At 38.1% G+C, this 17,078-nt stretch overlaps 1 protein-coding gene across 8 annotated transcripts in view; it reads left to right on the forward strand.

The window, feature by feature from the left end:
- The window catches only part of RGS22 (regulator of G protein signaling 22), a 179,188-nt gene that overhangs the window by 145,427 nt on the left and 16,683 nt on the right, over positions 1–17,078 (forward strand). For all 8 annotated transcript variants that reach the window (XR_008917546.1, XR_008917547.1, XR_008917549.1 and 5 more), the window contains 2 exons: positions 7,817–7,978; positions 11,336–11,515. Coding sequence is in view for 2 of the 8 variants with exons in the window: in XM_056823271.1 (XP_056679249.1) it covers positions 7,817–7,978; positions 11,336–11,515 (342 nt within the window). In the remaining 6 variants the exon portion in view is untranslated. The remainder of the gene's footprint in view (positions 1–7,816; positions 7,979–11,335; positions 11,516–17,078) is intronic.

A 17,078-nucleotide genomic window follows, 5' to 3' on the forward strand; every position in this document is an offset into this window, starting at 1 on the left:
ACTCACCTCTTTAACTTTTTTTTTCTTGTTAAGCTTGGGTACAATTAGCATTTTTCTTTGAGACTTAGTTTATAGTTGTCTTCTAAGTATATATCTTGGTCTACCCTGCCACCATAGTAACTTTTTATGATCAAGCTCTTTTTGTTGTTGTTCATTCATTTTTCCACCCTCTTTCTTCTCTTTGAACTTTACGTTAAAGTTGGGCTCTGTTCACATGGATATGGGGACACACAGTGCCAAGCTTGAGGCTTTTTCTTACTACTGTTTTCAAAGGCATTTCTAGGGGTCTTCAAGTTTTCAGTACTTCCAAGGTGGTAGTGTCCTGGGAGAGGTATTGTTACTGTTCTCTTGATTTGTGCTCTGTTCTCTACCTAAAAAGGGCCTTTACTCCCTTGTAGCAACAAACACTAGTGTTCCTCTTGGCCCTAGAGCTATGACCAGGACTCTTGCTCCCTTGTGACCAATTGTAGTACACTTCTCTGCTCTGGAACTATGATCCAGAATTGCAACAGTACCAGCTGCATCCAGTGCCAGAAAAGGGTCTATTGTATGTAATCTCTTCTGACAGTTTGTCTGATACCCTTACCATCTCTGTGCCTATACCCACCCCAATGTTTCAGACCTCTCCTTTAGACCTCTTAAGTTGTTTTAAATTGGAAAAATGTCTCCCTCTGACCTTCTGTTGGCTCTGCTACTCCAAAATGTGATGTGAGGCATTATTTTAAGGTTATTTAAAGGGAAATATTGGGGTGAATTCATCTGGTCCTAGCCTGTACTCCCGTCTTGGTTCTATAAGTATTTTTTTTAAGTTCCCAAAGCTGTTATTTAGTATTCCACAGAAATCTCTGCCAATGACTAATGACCCTTGTCATCAAGAATACTTTCTTAAAATCTGATAAATATTGCCATTGTAGTGGCAACATTTTTTCCCTTCTGTTTTGGTAAATATCAGATCACAATTGTGCATTTACTTTTCATGTATATTTAATTTTATGGAGACAATCACAGTAACAACTTTACCACTTTTATGCAATGGTTATGAGTAAAATGAGTAATAATAATGTAACATAATATTACAATAAAATATAAAAACATCTTTTATGATTGTACTCAAGCATGCTATTTCTAAACATTTTTTTAATGGAGTATTGCAGAATTTCTTTCAGAGAAACCTTCAAGCAATATAATCTCTCTTGTATGAAGTTGTATGTCAAAATCTGCCCTTATCCCTAGCCCCCAGGCTAGGCACATGAATTAATATCCCCTAACAAGTTTGCTTGTTCCACCCTGCAGGCCTCAGGCAGGCCATCTCTTGGAATTGGCTCCCGTTCCAGCAAGAAGTATGCAACAGGCATCTGGTCTGAGGTAGGAGTTGCCTCAATTTCAGGATCTTCTTATTGATGATGATTCATTTCTGCTATTCTGATTGCTTGTCATTTCTAACTTCTTAAAAATCTTTCTTTGCTCTAATTAGTCCTTGGCTCATTCCTGGGTTCTTGACTCTGCTCTGTCTTGACTGTCATACATGTGCATGTTCCTTTAGCTGACTTCTAAAGGTCCAACGATGTTTTTACCATCAGTTTCCAGGCGCACCCTATTGCTGGCATTTTCTCTCCTTTGACTCTATATTTCATTCCTAGGCTACTTTTGACTAGTTTTCCTTTTTTATTCTTTGGCTCCCTCAGATACTGGTTGCTCTTTAAAAGCCTGTTGCTGTGTGTCTACTTTTTAACCTCATAAACTCCATAATAATTTGTCAAAGTTGAATCATCAGAACTGATTTTCTCCATCACATCCACTTCCTTGTTACTTTCACTTTCCATATATCAACAGCTTCTTATGCTTGCCTTGTAATTTCCATCAGTATGAGCTTAAAGTGTTGCTTTAAATTCTCTTACTTGGAACTAGACCACTCCACCTCCCTATAAAGTGATTCCTGTACTGACTCATAATTCGTCTTGGAGAGATTCATAGAATCTCAAAGTTAAAAGGAATTGAAGCCATCTAGCCCAGCCTTTTCCTGAAAAAGAATCCCCTTGACAACAATATGCCCTGAGTGGTCATGCAATTTTTGCTAAAGATATCTAGTAAAAAGGGAATCCATTATCTTTCCAAGTAGTCTGTTCCTAGATTGCTTTAATTGTTAGGAAGTCATCCCTTGCCTCAGGACCAAACCTTGGTCTTAGAAATGTTCACCCATTTCTTCCTAGTTCTTCCCTCTCCAGGCTAACAGAACAAGTTTAATCCTTCTTCCCCGCAAATACTCATGTCCCTATCCCAATTTTTTCTCTTCTCCCCAGTAACCAAACCCATTTCTTCCAACCAAACTTAATGTAGCCATGGTGGTTACTCTCCTCCAGAAACTCTCAAACTTATCTCAATTGGTTTTTTAAACCAGATCTATTGATTCTGCCAAGTGAGCTTTCTCTAGTGATGCAGATTGGCAACTTCTCTGAAATTTATAGTCTTAAAGAGTAACTTAAAGGGTAGCAAGGTAGCAAAGTGGATAAAGTGCTAGGCTTGGAGTCAAGCAGACCTGTGACCTCATACACTTCCCAGATACGTGACTTGGGCAGGACTTTAATCCTGATTGCCTAGCCCTTGCAGCTCTTCTGTCTTAGAATTGATGCTAAAACAGAAGGTAAGAGTTTGGTTTTTTTAAGCAGCATAAGGCAAGAAGTGAAGGGACTTGGTCATGATCACATACCCAGTAGGTAATAGATGCAAAATTTGAACTTCCTAGATCAAATCTTCCTGACTCTAATGCCACTACATCTCCTTACTCTCCTTCCTAAAATGCCAGCCTGAGGAGGAAGGTCTGAACAGAACAGAATAAAAAATGGCTCCATAATCTCAGCAGTTCTGACTCTGCCTTTCAACATCACTGAGGATCTCCAGCTTTGTTGATCATTGTGGCTCCCCTTTGACTTTTAATGAACTTGCAGGTCACTTGGAAAAACTGCTTGTCTTTCCCGTTTCTTTCTACATTGAAAACGTTGCTAAATAAGAGGCAGGGAAACTGAGTTCAAAATCTGGCTCTTCTACTTAATATCTGAGCAATTTGAAGTAAGCCACTTATCTCTGTGCCTCAGTTTCCTCATCTGTGAAACAAAGTTAGACATGATAATGTCCAAAATCCCTTATGGTTTTAAATCTGATTCTTTACTTTTACTTCTAAAGTTGATTTTTTTAAACTCAAATATAAGACTTTACTTTGATGCTTAGTAAATTTTCTCTCATTGGATTCTAGCTTTTCAAGATCCTAAATCTGTTTCTCTTACTTTGGGATCATTGATCAATTTGATGTTTACCCATTTCTCAAACTTCCCTGTCCTTCTCAGGGGAATTACTGTCTTTTAGTAGTCCTCCCAGTTTACAACCTTAGTGTCATGTAGTCTATCATTTGCCCAAAACACTTTCTCTTTTCACAGCATTCTTCACATTCTTCTACACAAATGACCATGCCTCTAGTTCAGGGGCTTATCACTCCTTGCCCAAACTTTAACACCCTTCTCAAGTTTCCCTTAGTTAACACAGTTGCCAAAATGTGATTAAGCATAAGTCCAATCATGTAAATCTATTCAGTAAATTCCACTCACACTCTTAAATTTCAGCCATAGTGGCAGTTATGTACACACTACCCTTTATCTCTCTTCTCTGGGCTTTTGCACATGCCTGAAATGCACTTCCTTTTCCCCTCCACACCCAGGAATCCTTGGTTTCCTTCAAGAATCAGTTCGACACTATAAAATAGTTCACCTACATATAAAAGTCTTTTCTATTATCTATTTCCTGTGAGCATCTTCTCTCCCCAAACTACATTGTATTCATTTTGCATGTATGTTTGTGTATATGTAGATGTGATTCCTTTAAAATCCAACCTCTTATAAGAAGCCTTCTCCAACTCCTCTTAAACATAGTCCTTCCCTCTGTAAATTATTTCCCAATTATTCTATGCATACCTTGTGTTATTTATATTTGAAGGTGTTCCCCCCACCCCATTAGATTGAAAGCTCCTCAAGAGCAGGAACTGTCTTTTGCCTCTTTTTGTATCTTTAGTACTTAGCACAAAGCCTAACATATAATAAGCACTTAATAAATGTTTATTATTTTCTCCTCTATAATGTTAGTTCCTTGAGGCTACATAGAGGCTTTTTTTGGCCTATCTTTGTATCCCCAGCACTTAGCACAGCTCCTGCCACATTGTAAATGCTTAATATTTATTGATTACTCTATTTCCCTATCCAAGGCATTAATAACAAATGTTAAAAATCACAGGACCAAATATAGATCTTTGTGGTACTCCATGGGAGATCTTAACAAAGTTAACATTAAACTGTTAAGTAACTGAAGTTTTGGGGGATTTTATCATTCAACCAGTCCCAATTCCCCCTAAATTTACTATTGTCTTGGGCATATTTCATAATTTTTTCAATCACACATATTATAATAATAGTATTTTTAGATACTTTAGTAAAATTGAAGAAAACTATACTCTAATATTCCCTGATCTATCAATATAGTTACCCTAGCCAAAAAAATAAAAAATAAAACAAAGGCCATTTTGTCATGATCTCTTCTTGGTGAAAACACGTGAGTTCTTCTTTTTATAGATGCCATCCTTTTAATAATTCTATGCCAGGAATCAAAGTCAAGTATATTAGCCTACTATCTTCTCTCTAGTTACCAGTTGTCTCTGAATCCCAAATCTAAGATCTTTCACTTCTCCACCTTCTTGACCACTCTGTAGAATTTGTCATTGTTGACAACCCTTTTCCCTTGGATATTCTCTCCTCCCTGGGTTTTTGTGGCATTGCCTTCCCTTGATTCTCTTCTACCTCTCTGACCACTCGTCAGTCTTCTTTGCAGACTTGTCCATGCCCCCCATAAGGTGAGTAAACAGTAATTCTCTCCAGTGATGACCTTTACAGCTTCCATGGCTTCAGACTTTTCTATACGAATGACTCCCTGGTCTATATGTTTCATTTTCCATCAGCAGTTCTGCTTGGTTTCAACTGTAAGAACACCCTGCCCCCGCACCCAGGACCCCTTGGCCCTTTTAATCTTCCTTTTGTATATTGTGTTAAGCTCCTTGGAGGCAAGAACTATCTTTCTTTTTTCTTAGCACAGTGCCTAGCAGATAGGGGGCACTTAATAAATGTTTACTGAATTTAACCAAAATGTTTATTTCTAGCCCTATACTCTCCTAAGCCCAAACCTACATCAACAAATACCTATTAAATATTTTCAATGGAGTAGTCTCTAGATATTGCAAGTTCAACATGTTTTAAATAGAACTTCTTATTATTCCCCCACCCACCCCATTTGCTACTCACCAAACCTCCCTATTATTCTCAGAGGCAACATCATCTCACAATAACAATTGTTATCCTTGATGCCTCAGTCTCACCTTTCCTACAAATCCAACTGGTTACCAAGTCTCGACATCACTCATGTATATTCTTTTCTTTGCACTCATGCTTGAGTTGAGGCCTTCACTGCCTCTTGCTCCTAGACTATTGCAGTAGCGGCATAATTGCTCTCTCTGCCTCAGTCTACTCCCCACTTCAGTCCATCCTCTACACAGCTACTAAAATTATTTTCCTAAAAAATATGTTTGGGGGGGCAGTGAGGTGACCTGGGGGATTGAGCCATGTGGGAGGTCCTAGGTTCAAATCTGACCTCCAACACTTCCTAGCTGTGTGACCCTGAGCAAATCACTCACCCCCTTACTAACCTAGCGCTTACTGCTCTTCTGCCTTTGAGCCAATACACTGTATTGATTCTAACACGGAAGGTAAGAGGCTAAAAAAAGACCTTTGACCCCAATACTCCCTTACCTAAAGGTAAACTCCATTGGTTCCATATTGCCTCTAGGACAAAGGATAAGCACCACCATTTAAAACCCTTAGCAACATGGTTCCAAACCTGCCTTCCTAGCTTATTATACATTACTAACCCCTCCTGGTCTTTGTTCCTTAGACATGATACTCTATCTCCCACCTCTGTGCCTTTGCTAGGACTGTGCCCTATGCCTGGAATGCCCTTTGGTTAAAGCATTGTGTTCTAAGAAGATTTTCCTGATTTTCATAGCCACTCGTCTCTTTTTCCCCAAAATCACCTTGTATTCATTATAAATATAGTTGTTACGCCCATGTGTATATGTGGTTCCTTCTTCCCTTTAGAATGTAAACTTCTTGGGGGCAGTGAATATTGTATTTTTATCTCTGTATCCCCTATGCTTGATGTGTGGTGTCTGACAGAAATGATTGCTTGACTGATTGATGAGTGATAAGTCATTCTCATGGGAGATCTACAAGCAGAATCTGATCGACCACTCCTCTAGGTTTCCACTAGATTATAAGATCCACGAGGGTAGAAACCCTGTCCCTTCTAAGCATGTGTCTTCCCTAGGATCTTTCAGAGTGTTCTGCCCTTCAGTCCCACATAAGCATTTAGTAAACGTTTGTTGAATTGAATGTTATAATTAAATGTTAGAAAGGTGATTTCATGCCTACGTACCCATAATAGGAGCTGGACTAAATGGTCTTTGAGTCCCTTTTAATTTTAAGATAATGAAATTTCTATGATACATAAAAGAGTGAGTGTGAAGGGATGAACTGAGGTTCCCTTTTAAATATTTTACATTAGAACTGTGTCTGGCTTCCCTCTTCAGGTTTCTCCTTTTTTTTCCCTAGCAATGTATTTCAGTGTTTCACTGATTGCTTGAAAATTTAGCAGATAATTTTTGAGAGTCTCTGTGAATGAAAAATTCATCAACCTGTAGTCAATGTGATCATAAAACTCTCTGAGCTTTCATTGGCCAGTTTTTGGATAGCAAACATGTGTCACCAAGCCTGTATTCAAAACTCTTCATGAGGTGGTCAACATAAAAACCACACCTACTTAACTAAGCTATACTTTTCTATTGGTTCCTTTTTTCTCTAGTCATAAATTTCATAACTTCTGTTTCTTTTATTTTTAACCCTTACCTTCTATCTTGGAACCAATACTGTGTAATAACTGTCTATTGGTTCCAAGGCAGAAGAATGGTAAGGGTTAGGCAATGGGGGTTAAGTGACTTGCCCAGGGTCACACAGCTGGGAAGTGTCTTAGGCCACATTTGAACCTAGGACCTCCCGTCTCTAGGCCTGACTCTCAATCCACTGAGCTACCCAGCTGCCCCCCTGTTTCTATCTTAAAAAAAACAAAACAACCTTTTCCTTCTGTCTTAGAATCAATACTATCAGTTCCAAGGCAGAAGATCAATAAGAGCTAGGCAATTGGGGTTAACTGAATTGCCCAGGGTAACAGAGCTGGGAAGTGTGTGAGATCAAATTTGAACCCAGGAGCTATTTCCAGTCCTGATTCTCTATTCCCTGAGCTACCTAGCTGCCATGGTAGCCATTGGTGACCTCTAAGTGGATTGGATAAATTGATCTTTAAATCAAAAACTGATGTATTTGCAAAGTGATTGGTGTGTTCCTTTGTAGCACAAAGCTTTAATTATTATACAGCATAGTCTTTTAATCTATATAAGACATTTATTTTCTCTACACTCTACTCCCTAAAAAAATGCTGCCACTTCTGTTCTCCACCCTCCTCCCCCAAAAGGGACAAGACGATAGATAGTAGACCTGAAGAGGGAAAATGTCAAGATCTATTGTATTTATGACATAACTTTGAAAAATAAGGGTTAGAAAATAGGGACTGGAAAAATTAACCTAACCAATATCTTTTTTATTAGGAGGTTTGAGAAGTTTTGATATATTTTTTTAAAACAAAACTCATTTATTGTATTCTCTGTTATGAACAGCCTGAAGAGAGTAAATGGCTATCTTCATCTACTGAAATCATTGCTTTCCGTAAGGCATTAATGAATCCTCTAACAGCAAAATTGTTTCAGCGATACCTATCACTAAAAGGAGATTTACTGGGAAATGATGTACTTTTCTGGCAAGAGGTTCAAAAATTTAAGGTACTGTAATAAACTGAAACCATTTGTGTTAAGAAGAAAAATGCATTGAAATTTCAGTTTTTATCTGAGTATAAAATGTGCAGAAGATAGGCATGTTTTTCATGATTTTAATTTTGAAATATTGTTCCTTTCTCCATTCATATGTGTAAACATTAAAGTATGTATTATCAAATGTTGGATAACAAAAATATAATATTCTGGATCCTTTATGCTTAATAATATGAAATCATCATAGTGGACTTTGAAGTAAAATTATCCATTTTAAGGTGAATTTAATTTGACCTATAATAATAGGCCATTACATTAAATATAACTGTATTTAAGACACTTAAAATCTTATGTTGTGCATGTAGTTTATAAATATACCATGCATTTACTCTTCTATAATTTTTTTATGTTTGCTGGTATAGTCAAGTAAACTAAAGGTAAATATCTTCAACTCATATTTGTAGGAACTATAACAAAGATAATGGATTATAAGTAAATCAGTAAAGAAAAAAATTCTATAGGAAAAATAATTAAGATGTATATAGCACTGTAAGAATCACAATATATTTTCTTTATAACATTGCCTTGTAAATTAGGTAATATGAGCATTCTTATGTCTTATAAGCATTATTATATTAATATGATTATATAATGCTCACATATGAGCACTAGCATATTTAATAAACCAAGGAAAATTTTCCATTGTCATCCTCAGCCTTGTAAGTGGCAGAGCTGGAATTTGATCTCTGATCTCCTGAGTCCAAGACTATTGCCCATTTTCTCCTTACCAAAGAGGAAAGGAAGAGTGATTAGATAAAGGCAATTTATTTATTTTCAAATCATTAATTAGAATCAAGGAACTTTACAATTCAAAGGAGGACCTTTACAATTATCTAGTTCAACTTCCCATCACTATCAGGCCTCTGAATACTTTTGGGATAAGAAGATCACCACTTGATCTCTTCACTTTGAATTGGCTAATACTTCTTTGCTGAAGTTTCCTAGCTTCTAAACTGTCTGTCTCATTCCTTATCCTTCTGCTTTTATTTTTAGTCTAGGCCTTTTAACTACTCTTGGAGTCCTTGTGGCCATTTCTTCCTGAGATTCTTGTGCTCCATAGTATTTTGCCTTACTGGGAGCTTTTCTTTGTCCACTGATTTCTTCCATCATATCTACACATCAATAATAATTCATGACAATTGGCTTGCAAAGTGCTTTATACATAGACCATCTCATTTACATACTTAAAGTGATCTCTTTCCAGCTTCTCAGATCCATTACTATAGTATGTCTTTTGATATACTTGAAGTCAAACCTTTATGGTTAAAGTATCTTCATTAAGGAAGCCATTTTCAATTCAGTAACCATTACATGCCTGCTCCGTTCAGGGCACTGTGCTAGAGATTAAGAACAAAAAGATGATATTAGACCCAGCCTCTATCTTTAAGAAGCCTCCATCTGTGAGGAGGCTCACAAATTGCTCTAATCAAGTCAGCTGAGGAAAATCAAGGGCCTGTCCTCTGGATATGCTCTTCCTTCTTGCCACTTAGTTTCCCTGACTTCCTTCAAGGCTCAGCTCAAATCCCACTTGGCTGGAGGCCCTTCCTGCTGCCCCTAGGTGTGAGTGCCTTCCCCTTTGAGAATTCCTTCCAACTCTGGTATGGACAGCTAGCTGAGACACTGCAAAGAGCACTTGACCTAGAGTTAGGAACAGCTGAGGTTAATCTTGCTTCCAACACTTAGTAGCTCTTTGCCCACGGGCAATCCCTTCACCTCTTTCAGCCTCAGTTTCCTCTCCTATACAAGAGGAACATAACAACCACTGCTTCCTAAGCTGCTTGTAAAGATACGATGGTGTGTGTACACTGTGCTTACCCACTAGAGTTCACAGAAAGACAAAAGGCTGCCCCAGCTTTTCCAGGCGTGGAAAATGACCAGAGAAAAATGCCCAGAGCAGAGAAAATGGACTATCTTGTTCTTGGCACAGCAAAAAGGCCAATGCCATGGAGCAAGATGCAAAAAAGACTAGGAAATAGGAGGGGGCTAGGTTATGAAGGACTTTAAATGCCAAAAGGATTTTGCTTTTCCTCATAAAGGTGAAAGGGAGCTTCTGGAGTTTGAGTATGGCCATCCCATGGTTGGACTGTGCTTTAGGAAAATCAGTTTGGCATTTGAATGGAGGATTAACTGGAGTGGGGCTAGAGACTTAGGGCAGGTGGGTTACTGCAATAGTCTGGGGAGGAGGGGTGGGGGGAGGGATAAGGCCCTATACAAGAGTGGTGGCAATACCAAAGAAAAGAAGGGGGTGTATTTGAGAAATAATGCAAAAGTAAATTGACAGGGCCTTGGCAATAGACTAGATATGGCAGTGGGGGGTGAGGGTGGGGTAGGGTGAAAGATAATGAGAAGTTGAGGATGAAACCCAAATTGAGAGCTTGGGGGTCTGAGAAAGGGGATAGTCCCCTCAATAATAACAAGGAAATTTAGAATGGAAAAGATGAGGTCACTTTTGGACATTTGGATTGAAGATGTCTGTTGGACATCCAGTCTGAGGTGTCTGAAAGACAGTTGGAGGTGAGACTGGAGATAAATAGAGATTGGGATTGAATGAGTAGCTCTGAGAATCATCAGCAGAAAGATAATTGTATCCATAAGCACTGATACAATCACCAAGTAAAATAGTATAAAGGGAAAAGTGAAGTGGGCCCAGGATGGAGCCTTGTGGGACACCCATGGTTAGTAGATGTGGCCTGGTTGAAGCTCCATTAAAGAAGACTGAGAAGTTAGCTAAGCAGGAGGAGAAGCAGGAGAGGTGTTCCAAAAACCCAGAGAAAAAGAACGGTATCAAAGGCATGAGAGTGATGGATGGTGCAAAGTCTGCAGAGAGGTCAAGGATTGAGACAATGACATTGGATTTGGCAATTAAAAGGTCTCTCAGCTTTGGAGAGAGGCATTTTAGTAGAACAATGAAGTTGGATTACACAGTAAAGGGAATTAAGAGAAATAGTTGTAAAGCCCTTTGCAAACTTTAAATGCTACCTTTTATTATGATTCCATACCTTGTATATACCTAGAAAAGGACCAGTTGTCTCATTAGAGGGCAAAAATTCCTTGAGGCAGAGACTTTTTTTGGGCCCGACTCCTATCCTTTAGCATGTTGCCTAACTAAAAAAGATGTAACCTGAATAAGGCTTTGATATAAAGAAACTCTACAGGAAGCTTAGAGTCATTTAGTCCAAGCTCCTCATTTGACAGACAGGGAACTTGGGTCCAGAGAAGCTGATTTGCCAAAGGTCATGCTGGTTTAGTCAATAGTTAATAAGGCACATGAAAATTTTACCATTTCTTCTTTCTTCCCTCACTGTACAGGATTTGTGCCATTCTCACTGTGATGATGCCATTATCCAGAATAAGATTACCACTATAATCAACTGCTTTATTAATTCCAGTATCCCACCAACTCTGCAAATTGACCTTCCATTTGATCAAGCTCAGAAGATTATAGAGCACAGGAAAGAGTTAGGACCTTATGTGTTTAGAGAGGCACAGGTAAGAAACCACCAGATATGGCTAAACCTCTTTGAAAACCGGCTAATTAAATCTATGGATAAACATGGATAGACTTATTTGGCAAACAAAAAAAATTGGATTTTCTTGGTTCCAGGATAATTTTTACTTAAATCTAAACTATCTCTGCATGACACTGAGATTCAAGAGTATGATTCACCTTATACAACAAATTAAATATCAGAATTTTTATAATTTTATGTTTCTATTTTACAAACCTCTCTCTACCTCCTCTTCCTTGCCTCTCTTCTTCCCTTATCTCTTTTTCAAATATTTACAACTAAAGCAATAACCTTTTGGGGACAGTTTCCTAACAGTTTTTCTTTGTTTAAAGGAAGAATAAAAGAGGAAACAAGGATATATTAGGAAATTGCTGTTGTAAAACATACATACACTGAGCACATCAATAAGAATATGATAAATATAAACAAAAATATTGGAAAATATAAATCAAACAAAAAAATCAGTGACCACAAAGATGTGTAAAACATGTAGATCCCAAAAGATACATATTTTGGAAGATAGGAAAATTATTATAGTCCACAAAATAAGTGAAGTGAAATTTAAATGCCTCCTTTACATAAAGTATACAGGTTTGGAAAATAGGAAAATGAAATCCTAAATGACTTCTTTAAGATAATGGATACAGGGCTGAGACAGAAGAGAGGTGGAAAGTCAAACATTTGGTCAGCACTTACTGGGTCCAAGACTGTATGTTTGATTCTGGAGACACAAAGGAAAAAAATAATTAGCCTTTTGCTTTAAAGAGATTACTGTATAATGCAGTCTAAGTATCTAGAATTTTCTGCTAAAAGCCAGTGTGTCCCTGAGATCTGGAACATTGTAACTCATTTCCCATTTGCTGAACCTGTGTAGTGTATAAATCAAACCCTCTTTCCAATGTGTGTTCAGTTGTTTGTGTCCAATTCTTCATGACCCCTTGGCCCATACTGTTCATGGGATTTTCTTGGCAAAGATACTGGAGTGGTTTGTCATTTCCTTCTCCAGGGAGATTAAGGCAAAAAGAAGTAAAATGACTTGCCCAGAGCCACACAGTTCAGAACTATCTGAGTCTGGATTTGTACTCTAGACCCAGCACTTTATCCACTGAATTACCTAGCTGCCTCCTTTCCCAATGCTACTAGCCAAAATGCTTAGACTATAAAGCACAGATATGTATGTGTGTGTTTACACACACACACATATATTTATACTTGTAGGAGTTAGAGTTTAAGAGAATCAGGCACATAATTTGGGGGAGATGCCACCAATAAATAAATAAAGAGGATCTCAAGACTAGATGATAGGAGCAGTGACATGGGAAGGGACACAATACATAACAGAAGACTTCTCTATGATTCAGTATGATTGTTATTTATGATTGTTACAGTATTTAACATATGACTTGTGATGATGACCTGTGGAGGGAAGAATAACGCCATTTATAGTATTAATCTAAGTGTGTGGTGGCTTATTAGAGCACTGATTCAAGATAGAAATCTGTTATCAAAGTTCTCCAGAAAACAAGCCACCATAATTTTAGTGATTTTAAAGTCAAGACTTGGAAATTTAGGGACTTAAGAGCAAAAAAAAGGCATTTTCATTCTTCTTTGGAAGGCTCTTATTTTGAAAGAGAAAGAATATGGAAATCAAAAACAGCTGGTTACATGGTAGTAAGGAAAATAGAATTCCCTTTTCTGGACAAAAATTTATGATATCATAATGAGAGGCTCCAGGTAATGAAGAAAGTACATCTCCAGAGGCCTGGGAAGAATGTGTTTGGCAAGAAATGAACTGATTATTGAAAAATTGAAGAGGAGGATAAAGATAAATTCCTACATAAAACTATAAAATTGGTTACTATAAAAAACTGGACGATAGTAGGCATGACATTAAAGAAGAACAGAAGAAGATGTGATAGTAATTTACAGGACACAAAATGACAGATCAAACTTTTAAACCTCACGTGTTTCTAGATATTAGTATATAACACATAAGTAATAAGGCAAACTTGAAATTTTAATAAAAATGCAATTGCATAGTTATCAATAGTGAGTGAGTGAGTCGGACAGCATTTACTTAGTCCTTATTGTGGTAAGCACTAGACATTTAAACAAAGGCTCAAACTCCCCACCCTCAAAGAGCTTACAACATATTAAGGGAGACATGTAAAAAAACAGAGAAATATATAAGGTAAACACCTTATATAATATAGTAGAGTATCCACTTATAGAGTAGACATAAGGTAAATCTCAGAAAAGGAGGCACCAGCAGCTGGGAGAAGACGAGAACTTCTGTAGAAGACAGGATTTGACTTGAATCCTGGAAAAAGCCAGGGTAACTAAAGAGGAGGGAGAACATTCCAGACATATAGAACAGCCAGTGCAAAGGCTTAAAGAGGAGACGTAGAGTGCCACATGTGAAGAACAGCAGGTCACCCAGGGAAGCTGCACGAAGGGTAGCAAGATGTATGAAGACTAAAAATGTAGGAAGGGGGACCATTTATGAAGGATTTTCAAATACCAGACAGAGGAGTTTGTATTTGATTCTGGAAGTAATCGGGAGTTTATTTAATAGGAGGGGGTCATATGGTCATACCTAGATCTTTAGGAAAATCACTTTAGGAGGGGGCAGTTGGGTAGCTCAGTGGATTGAGAGGCAGACCTAGAGATGGGAGGTCCTGGCTTCAAATCTGGCCTTAGACACTTCCTAGCTGTGTGACCCTAGGCAAGTCACTTAACCCCCATTGTCTAGCCCTTACTACTTACATAGTATTGATTCCAAGATGGAAGGTAAGGGTTTAAAAAAAAAAAGAAAGAAAGAAAATCACTTTAGGAGCTAAAAGAAGATGCACTGGAGTTGTGGGAGAGACTGAAAATGTTGGTCCACAGGAGAGGAGAGGTGTTGGCTAGAACTATGCTGGTGGCTTATGGAAATAGAGAGGAGGTGTAGAGAAGAGCTGTTGTAAAGATAGAATTTTCAGGATTTGGCAACGTTTTGAACTGTGGGGGGACTGAGAAGTGTTGAAAATGCAACCTAGGCGATAAAGCGCTCTGTAGTGTCCGGGGCAATCTTAGGAAAGTGTCAAAGCGGGGAAAGTTTTGGGCAAGGAATTCTTTTTTGGATATGCTGAGTTTGAGATGTCTATGGGAAGTCCAGTTTGAGTTGTCTCATATACAGATATTACTGCAGGTCTGTAGCTCAGGAGATTAGGCCTAGATTTATAGATCTAGAAATCATGTGCATAGAGAGATAATGGAATCCTTGGGAGCCAATGAGAGAACCCAAAGAGATAGCGGAGAGGGAAAAGAAAAGAGGAGCCAGTTCATGCTTTCCCTCTGAGATTCTCCAGCAATCCATCCTGTATATGCTGTGTATGGTATGATTATTTGTTTGTCTTCCTTACTAGAAGGTGAACTCCTTGAGGGCATTTCCTGCAGCGGAGAAATAGACAGGAGCATAAAGGGCTAGGCCCCAACACTGGGCAAGAAGTCCTTGGGTAGTGAGTGGCCCTTGATGATCCTGGAAGGAAGAAGGCTATTTTAAGAGGCAGAGGCCAGGAGGGAGCGCATTCCAGGCTCAGGGGACAACTTAGGCAAGGACCTAGAGTGTCCCAAATGGGGAACAGTGAGTCAGTGAAGGAGCTGGAACACTAAATGCTGAAGGAGAGTAATGGGCAGTAGTACAGAAAGACAGGGAATGTCTCACTAGGCAAAGGCGTTTGCATTTTAACCTAAAAGTGTGAAGGAGTCACTGAAGCTTCTTGAGTAGGGGCAGAGGATTGTCAAACTTGTACTTTAGGAATGTCAGTTCTGACAGCTCTGTAGAACATGAATTGGAAAGAGATGAGATAGGTACAGTGAGAAATCTGAGAAAGTCTAGTGGCACCAGATTTTATAGACTGTTCATTAAATTCATTGAAAAGGTGTTTTGTTTTTCATTAAAATTACATCTGACTTCATAGAATTTGCATTAAGTCTAACAGAGGAAGACAATAAGACTCAAACAGATGACTAGAACACAATATTTGTATGCAATTATGTTGGTGTTCAATCATTTCAATTGTGTCCAACTTTTTTTTTTAAACACTTAGCTTCTGTCTTAGAATCAATACAGGACCTCCCGTCTCTGGGCCTGGCTCTCAATTCACTGAGCCATCCAGCTGCCCCCTCCAACTCTTTATGAACCCCGTTTAGGGATTCCTCGGCACAGATACTGGAGTGGTTTGCTATTTTCTTTCTTTTTTTTTTTGACTCCTCACTGTCTGCCATAGAATCAGTACTAAATATTGGTTCCAAGGCAGAAGAATGGCAAGGGCTAGACAGTTGGAACTAAGTAACTTAGTTACTTAGTCACACAGTTAAGACATGTCAGAGGTCAGATTTGAACTCGGGATGATGTCTTCCTGCCTCCAGACCCAGCACTCTATCCACTGTAACACCTGGCTGCTTCATGTGACAGTTAAGTATACATTCAATTATATGTGTGAGGTCCAAGGAAAATTTCGTTGCTGATTGAGGATCCAAGGATAAAGTAGAATTTGAATTGTGCTATAAAGAATATCTTCAGGTACTAGATGTAAGGAGATCTGTTTTAAAAAGGTTAACAATGGGCCAGGTAGATAGCAATGAAGGTATATACTTTAGGGTTATCAATGGAAATAAAGTGGAGGATATAAATACAAGTGATGTTCCAGCAGTTTAAAAAAACTCAAATCTCAGGAACTGGGTATCTAAGAAATTACTTTTTTTTCTTTTCTTTTCAGGTTTTGGACCTTAAGGGCTGGTCAAACTATGTAGAATTAGTGATATTTTTTAAAAATCAAAATTTTTACATGTCAATAACAATTTTTACTTTTGCCATCTATGTTCTCAAATTAATAGTGATTTGGAGCATTTTTTCATATGACTAAAGATATTTTTTGTTTCTTCATCTGAGAACTGCCTGTTCACATCTTTTGACCACTTTGAGGAATGACTTGTACTCTTGTAAATTTGACTCAGTTCTCTATATATTTGAGAAACAAGGCCCTTGTCAGAGACACTTGCTATAAATTATTTCCCTCAGTTTGTTGTTTCTCTTTTAATTTTGGTTACAGTGATTTTGTGCAAAAACTTTTAAATTCAATGTAGCCAAAGCCATTTATTTTACATCTCATAATGTTCTCTGTGTCTGGTTTGGTCATAAATTCTTCCTTTATCCATAGGTCTGAAAGGTACACTATTCTGTATTCCCCTAACTTGTTTATGGTATCACTCTTTATTTCTAAATCATTGTGTCCTTTTTGACATTGGTATATGGCATGAGATGTTTTGTTTGTCTTTGCCTTGTTTCTGCCATACCATTTTCTAGTTTTCCCAGCAGCTCTTGTCAGATCGTTAAGTTCTTCCAAAAGCTTGGAGGCATTAGTGAGTTAAAGCACATGTGTAACCCTTTATCCTGGAGATCTCGAATAGCAAGAGACTAAATGTACTAAGATCTACTTTTAAGTGAATACTACATAAAAAATTCCTAGCAAGGGTTGCTGCTCTTCTGACTTAATGGA

The sequence above is a fragment of the Monodelphis domestica genome, chromosome 3, assembly GCF_027887165.1.
Source record: "Monodelphis domestica isolate mMonDom1 chromosome 3, mMonDom1.pri, whole genome shotgun sequence".
NCBI lineage: Eukaryota > Metazoa > Chordata > Mammalia > Didelphimorphia > Didelphidae > Monodelphis > Monodelphis domestica.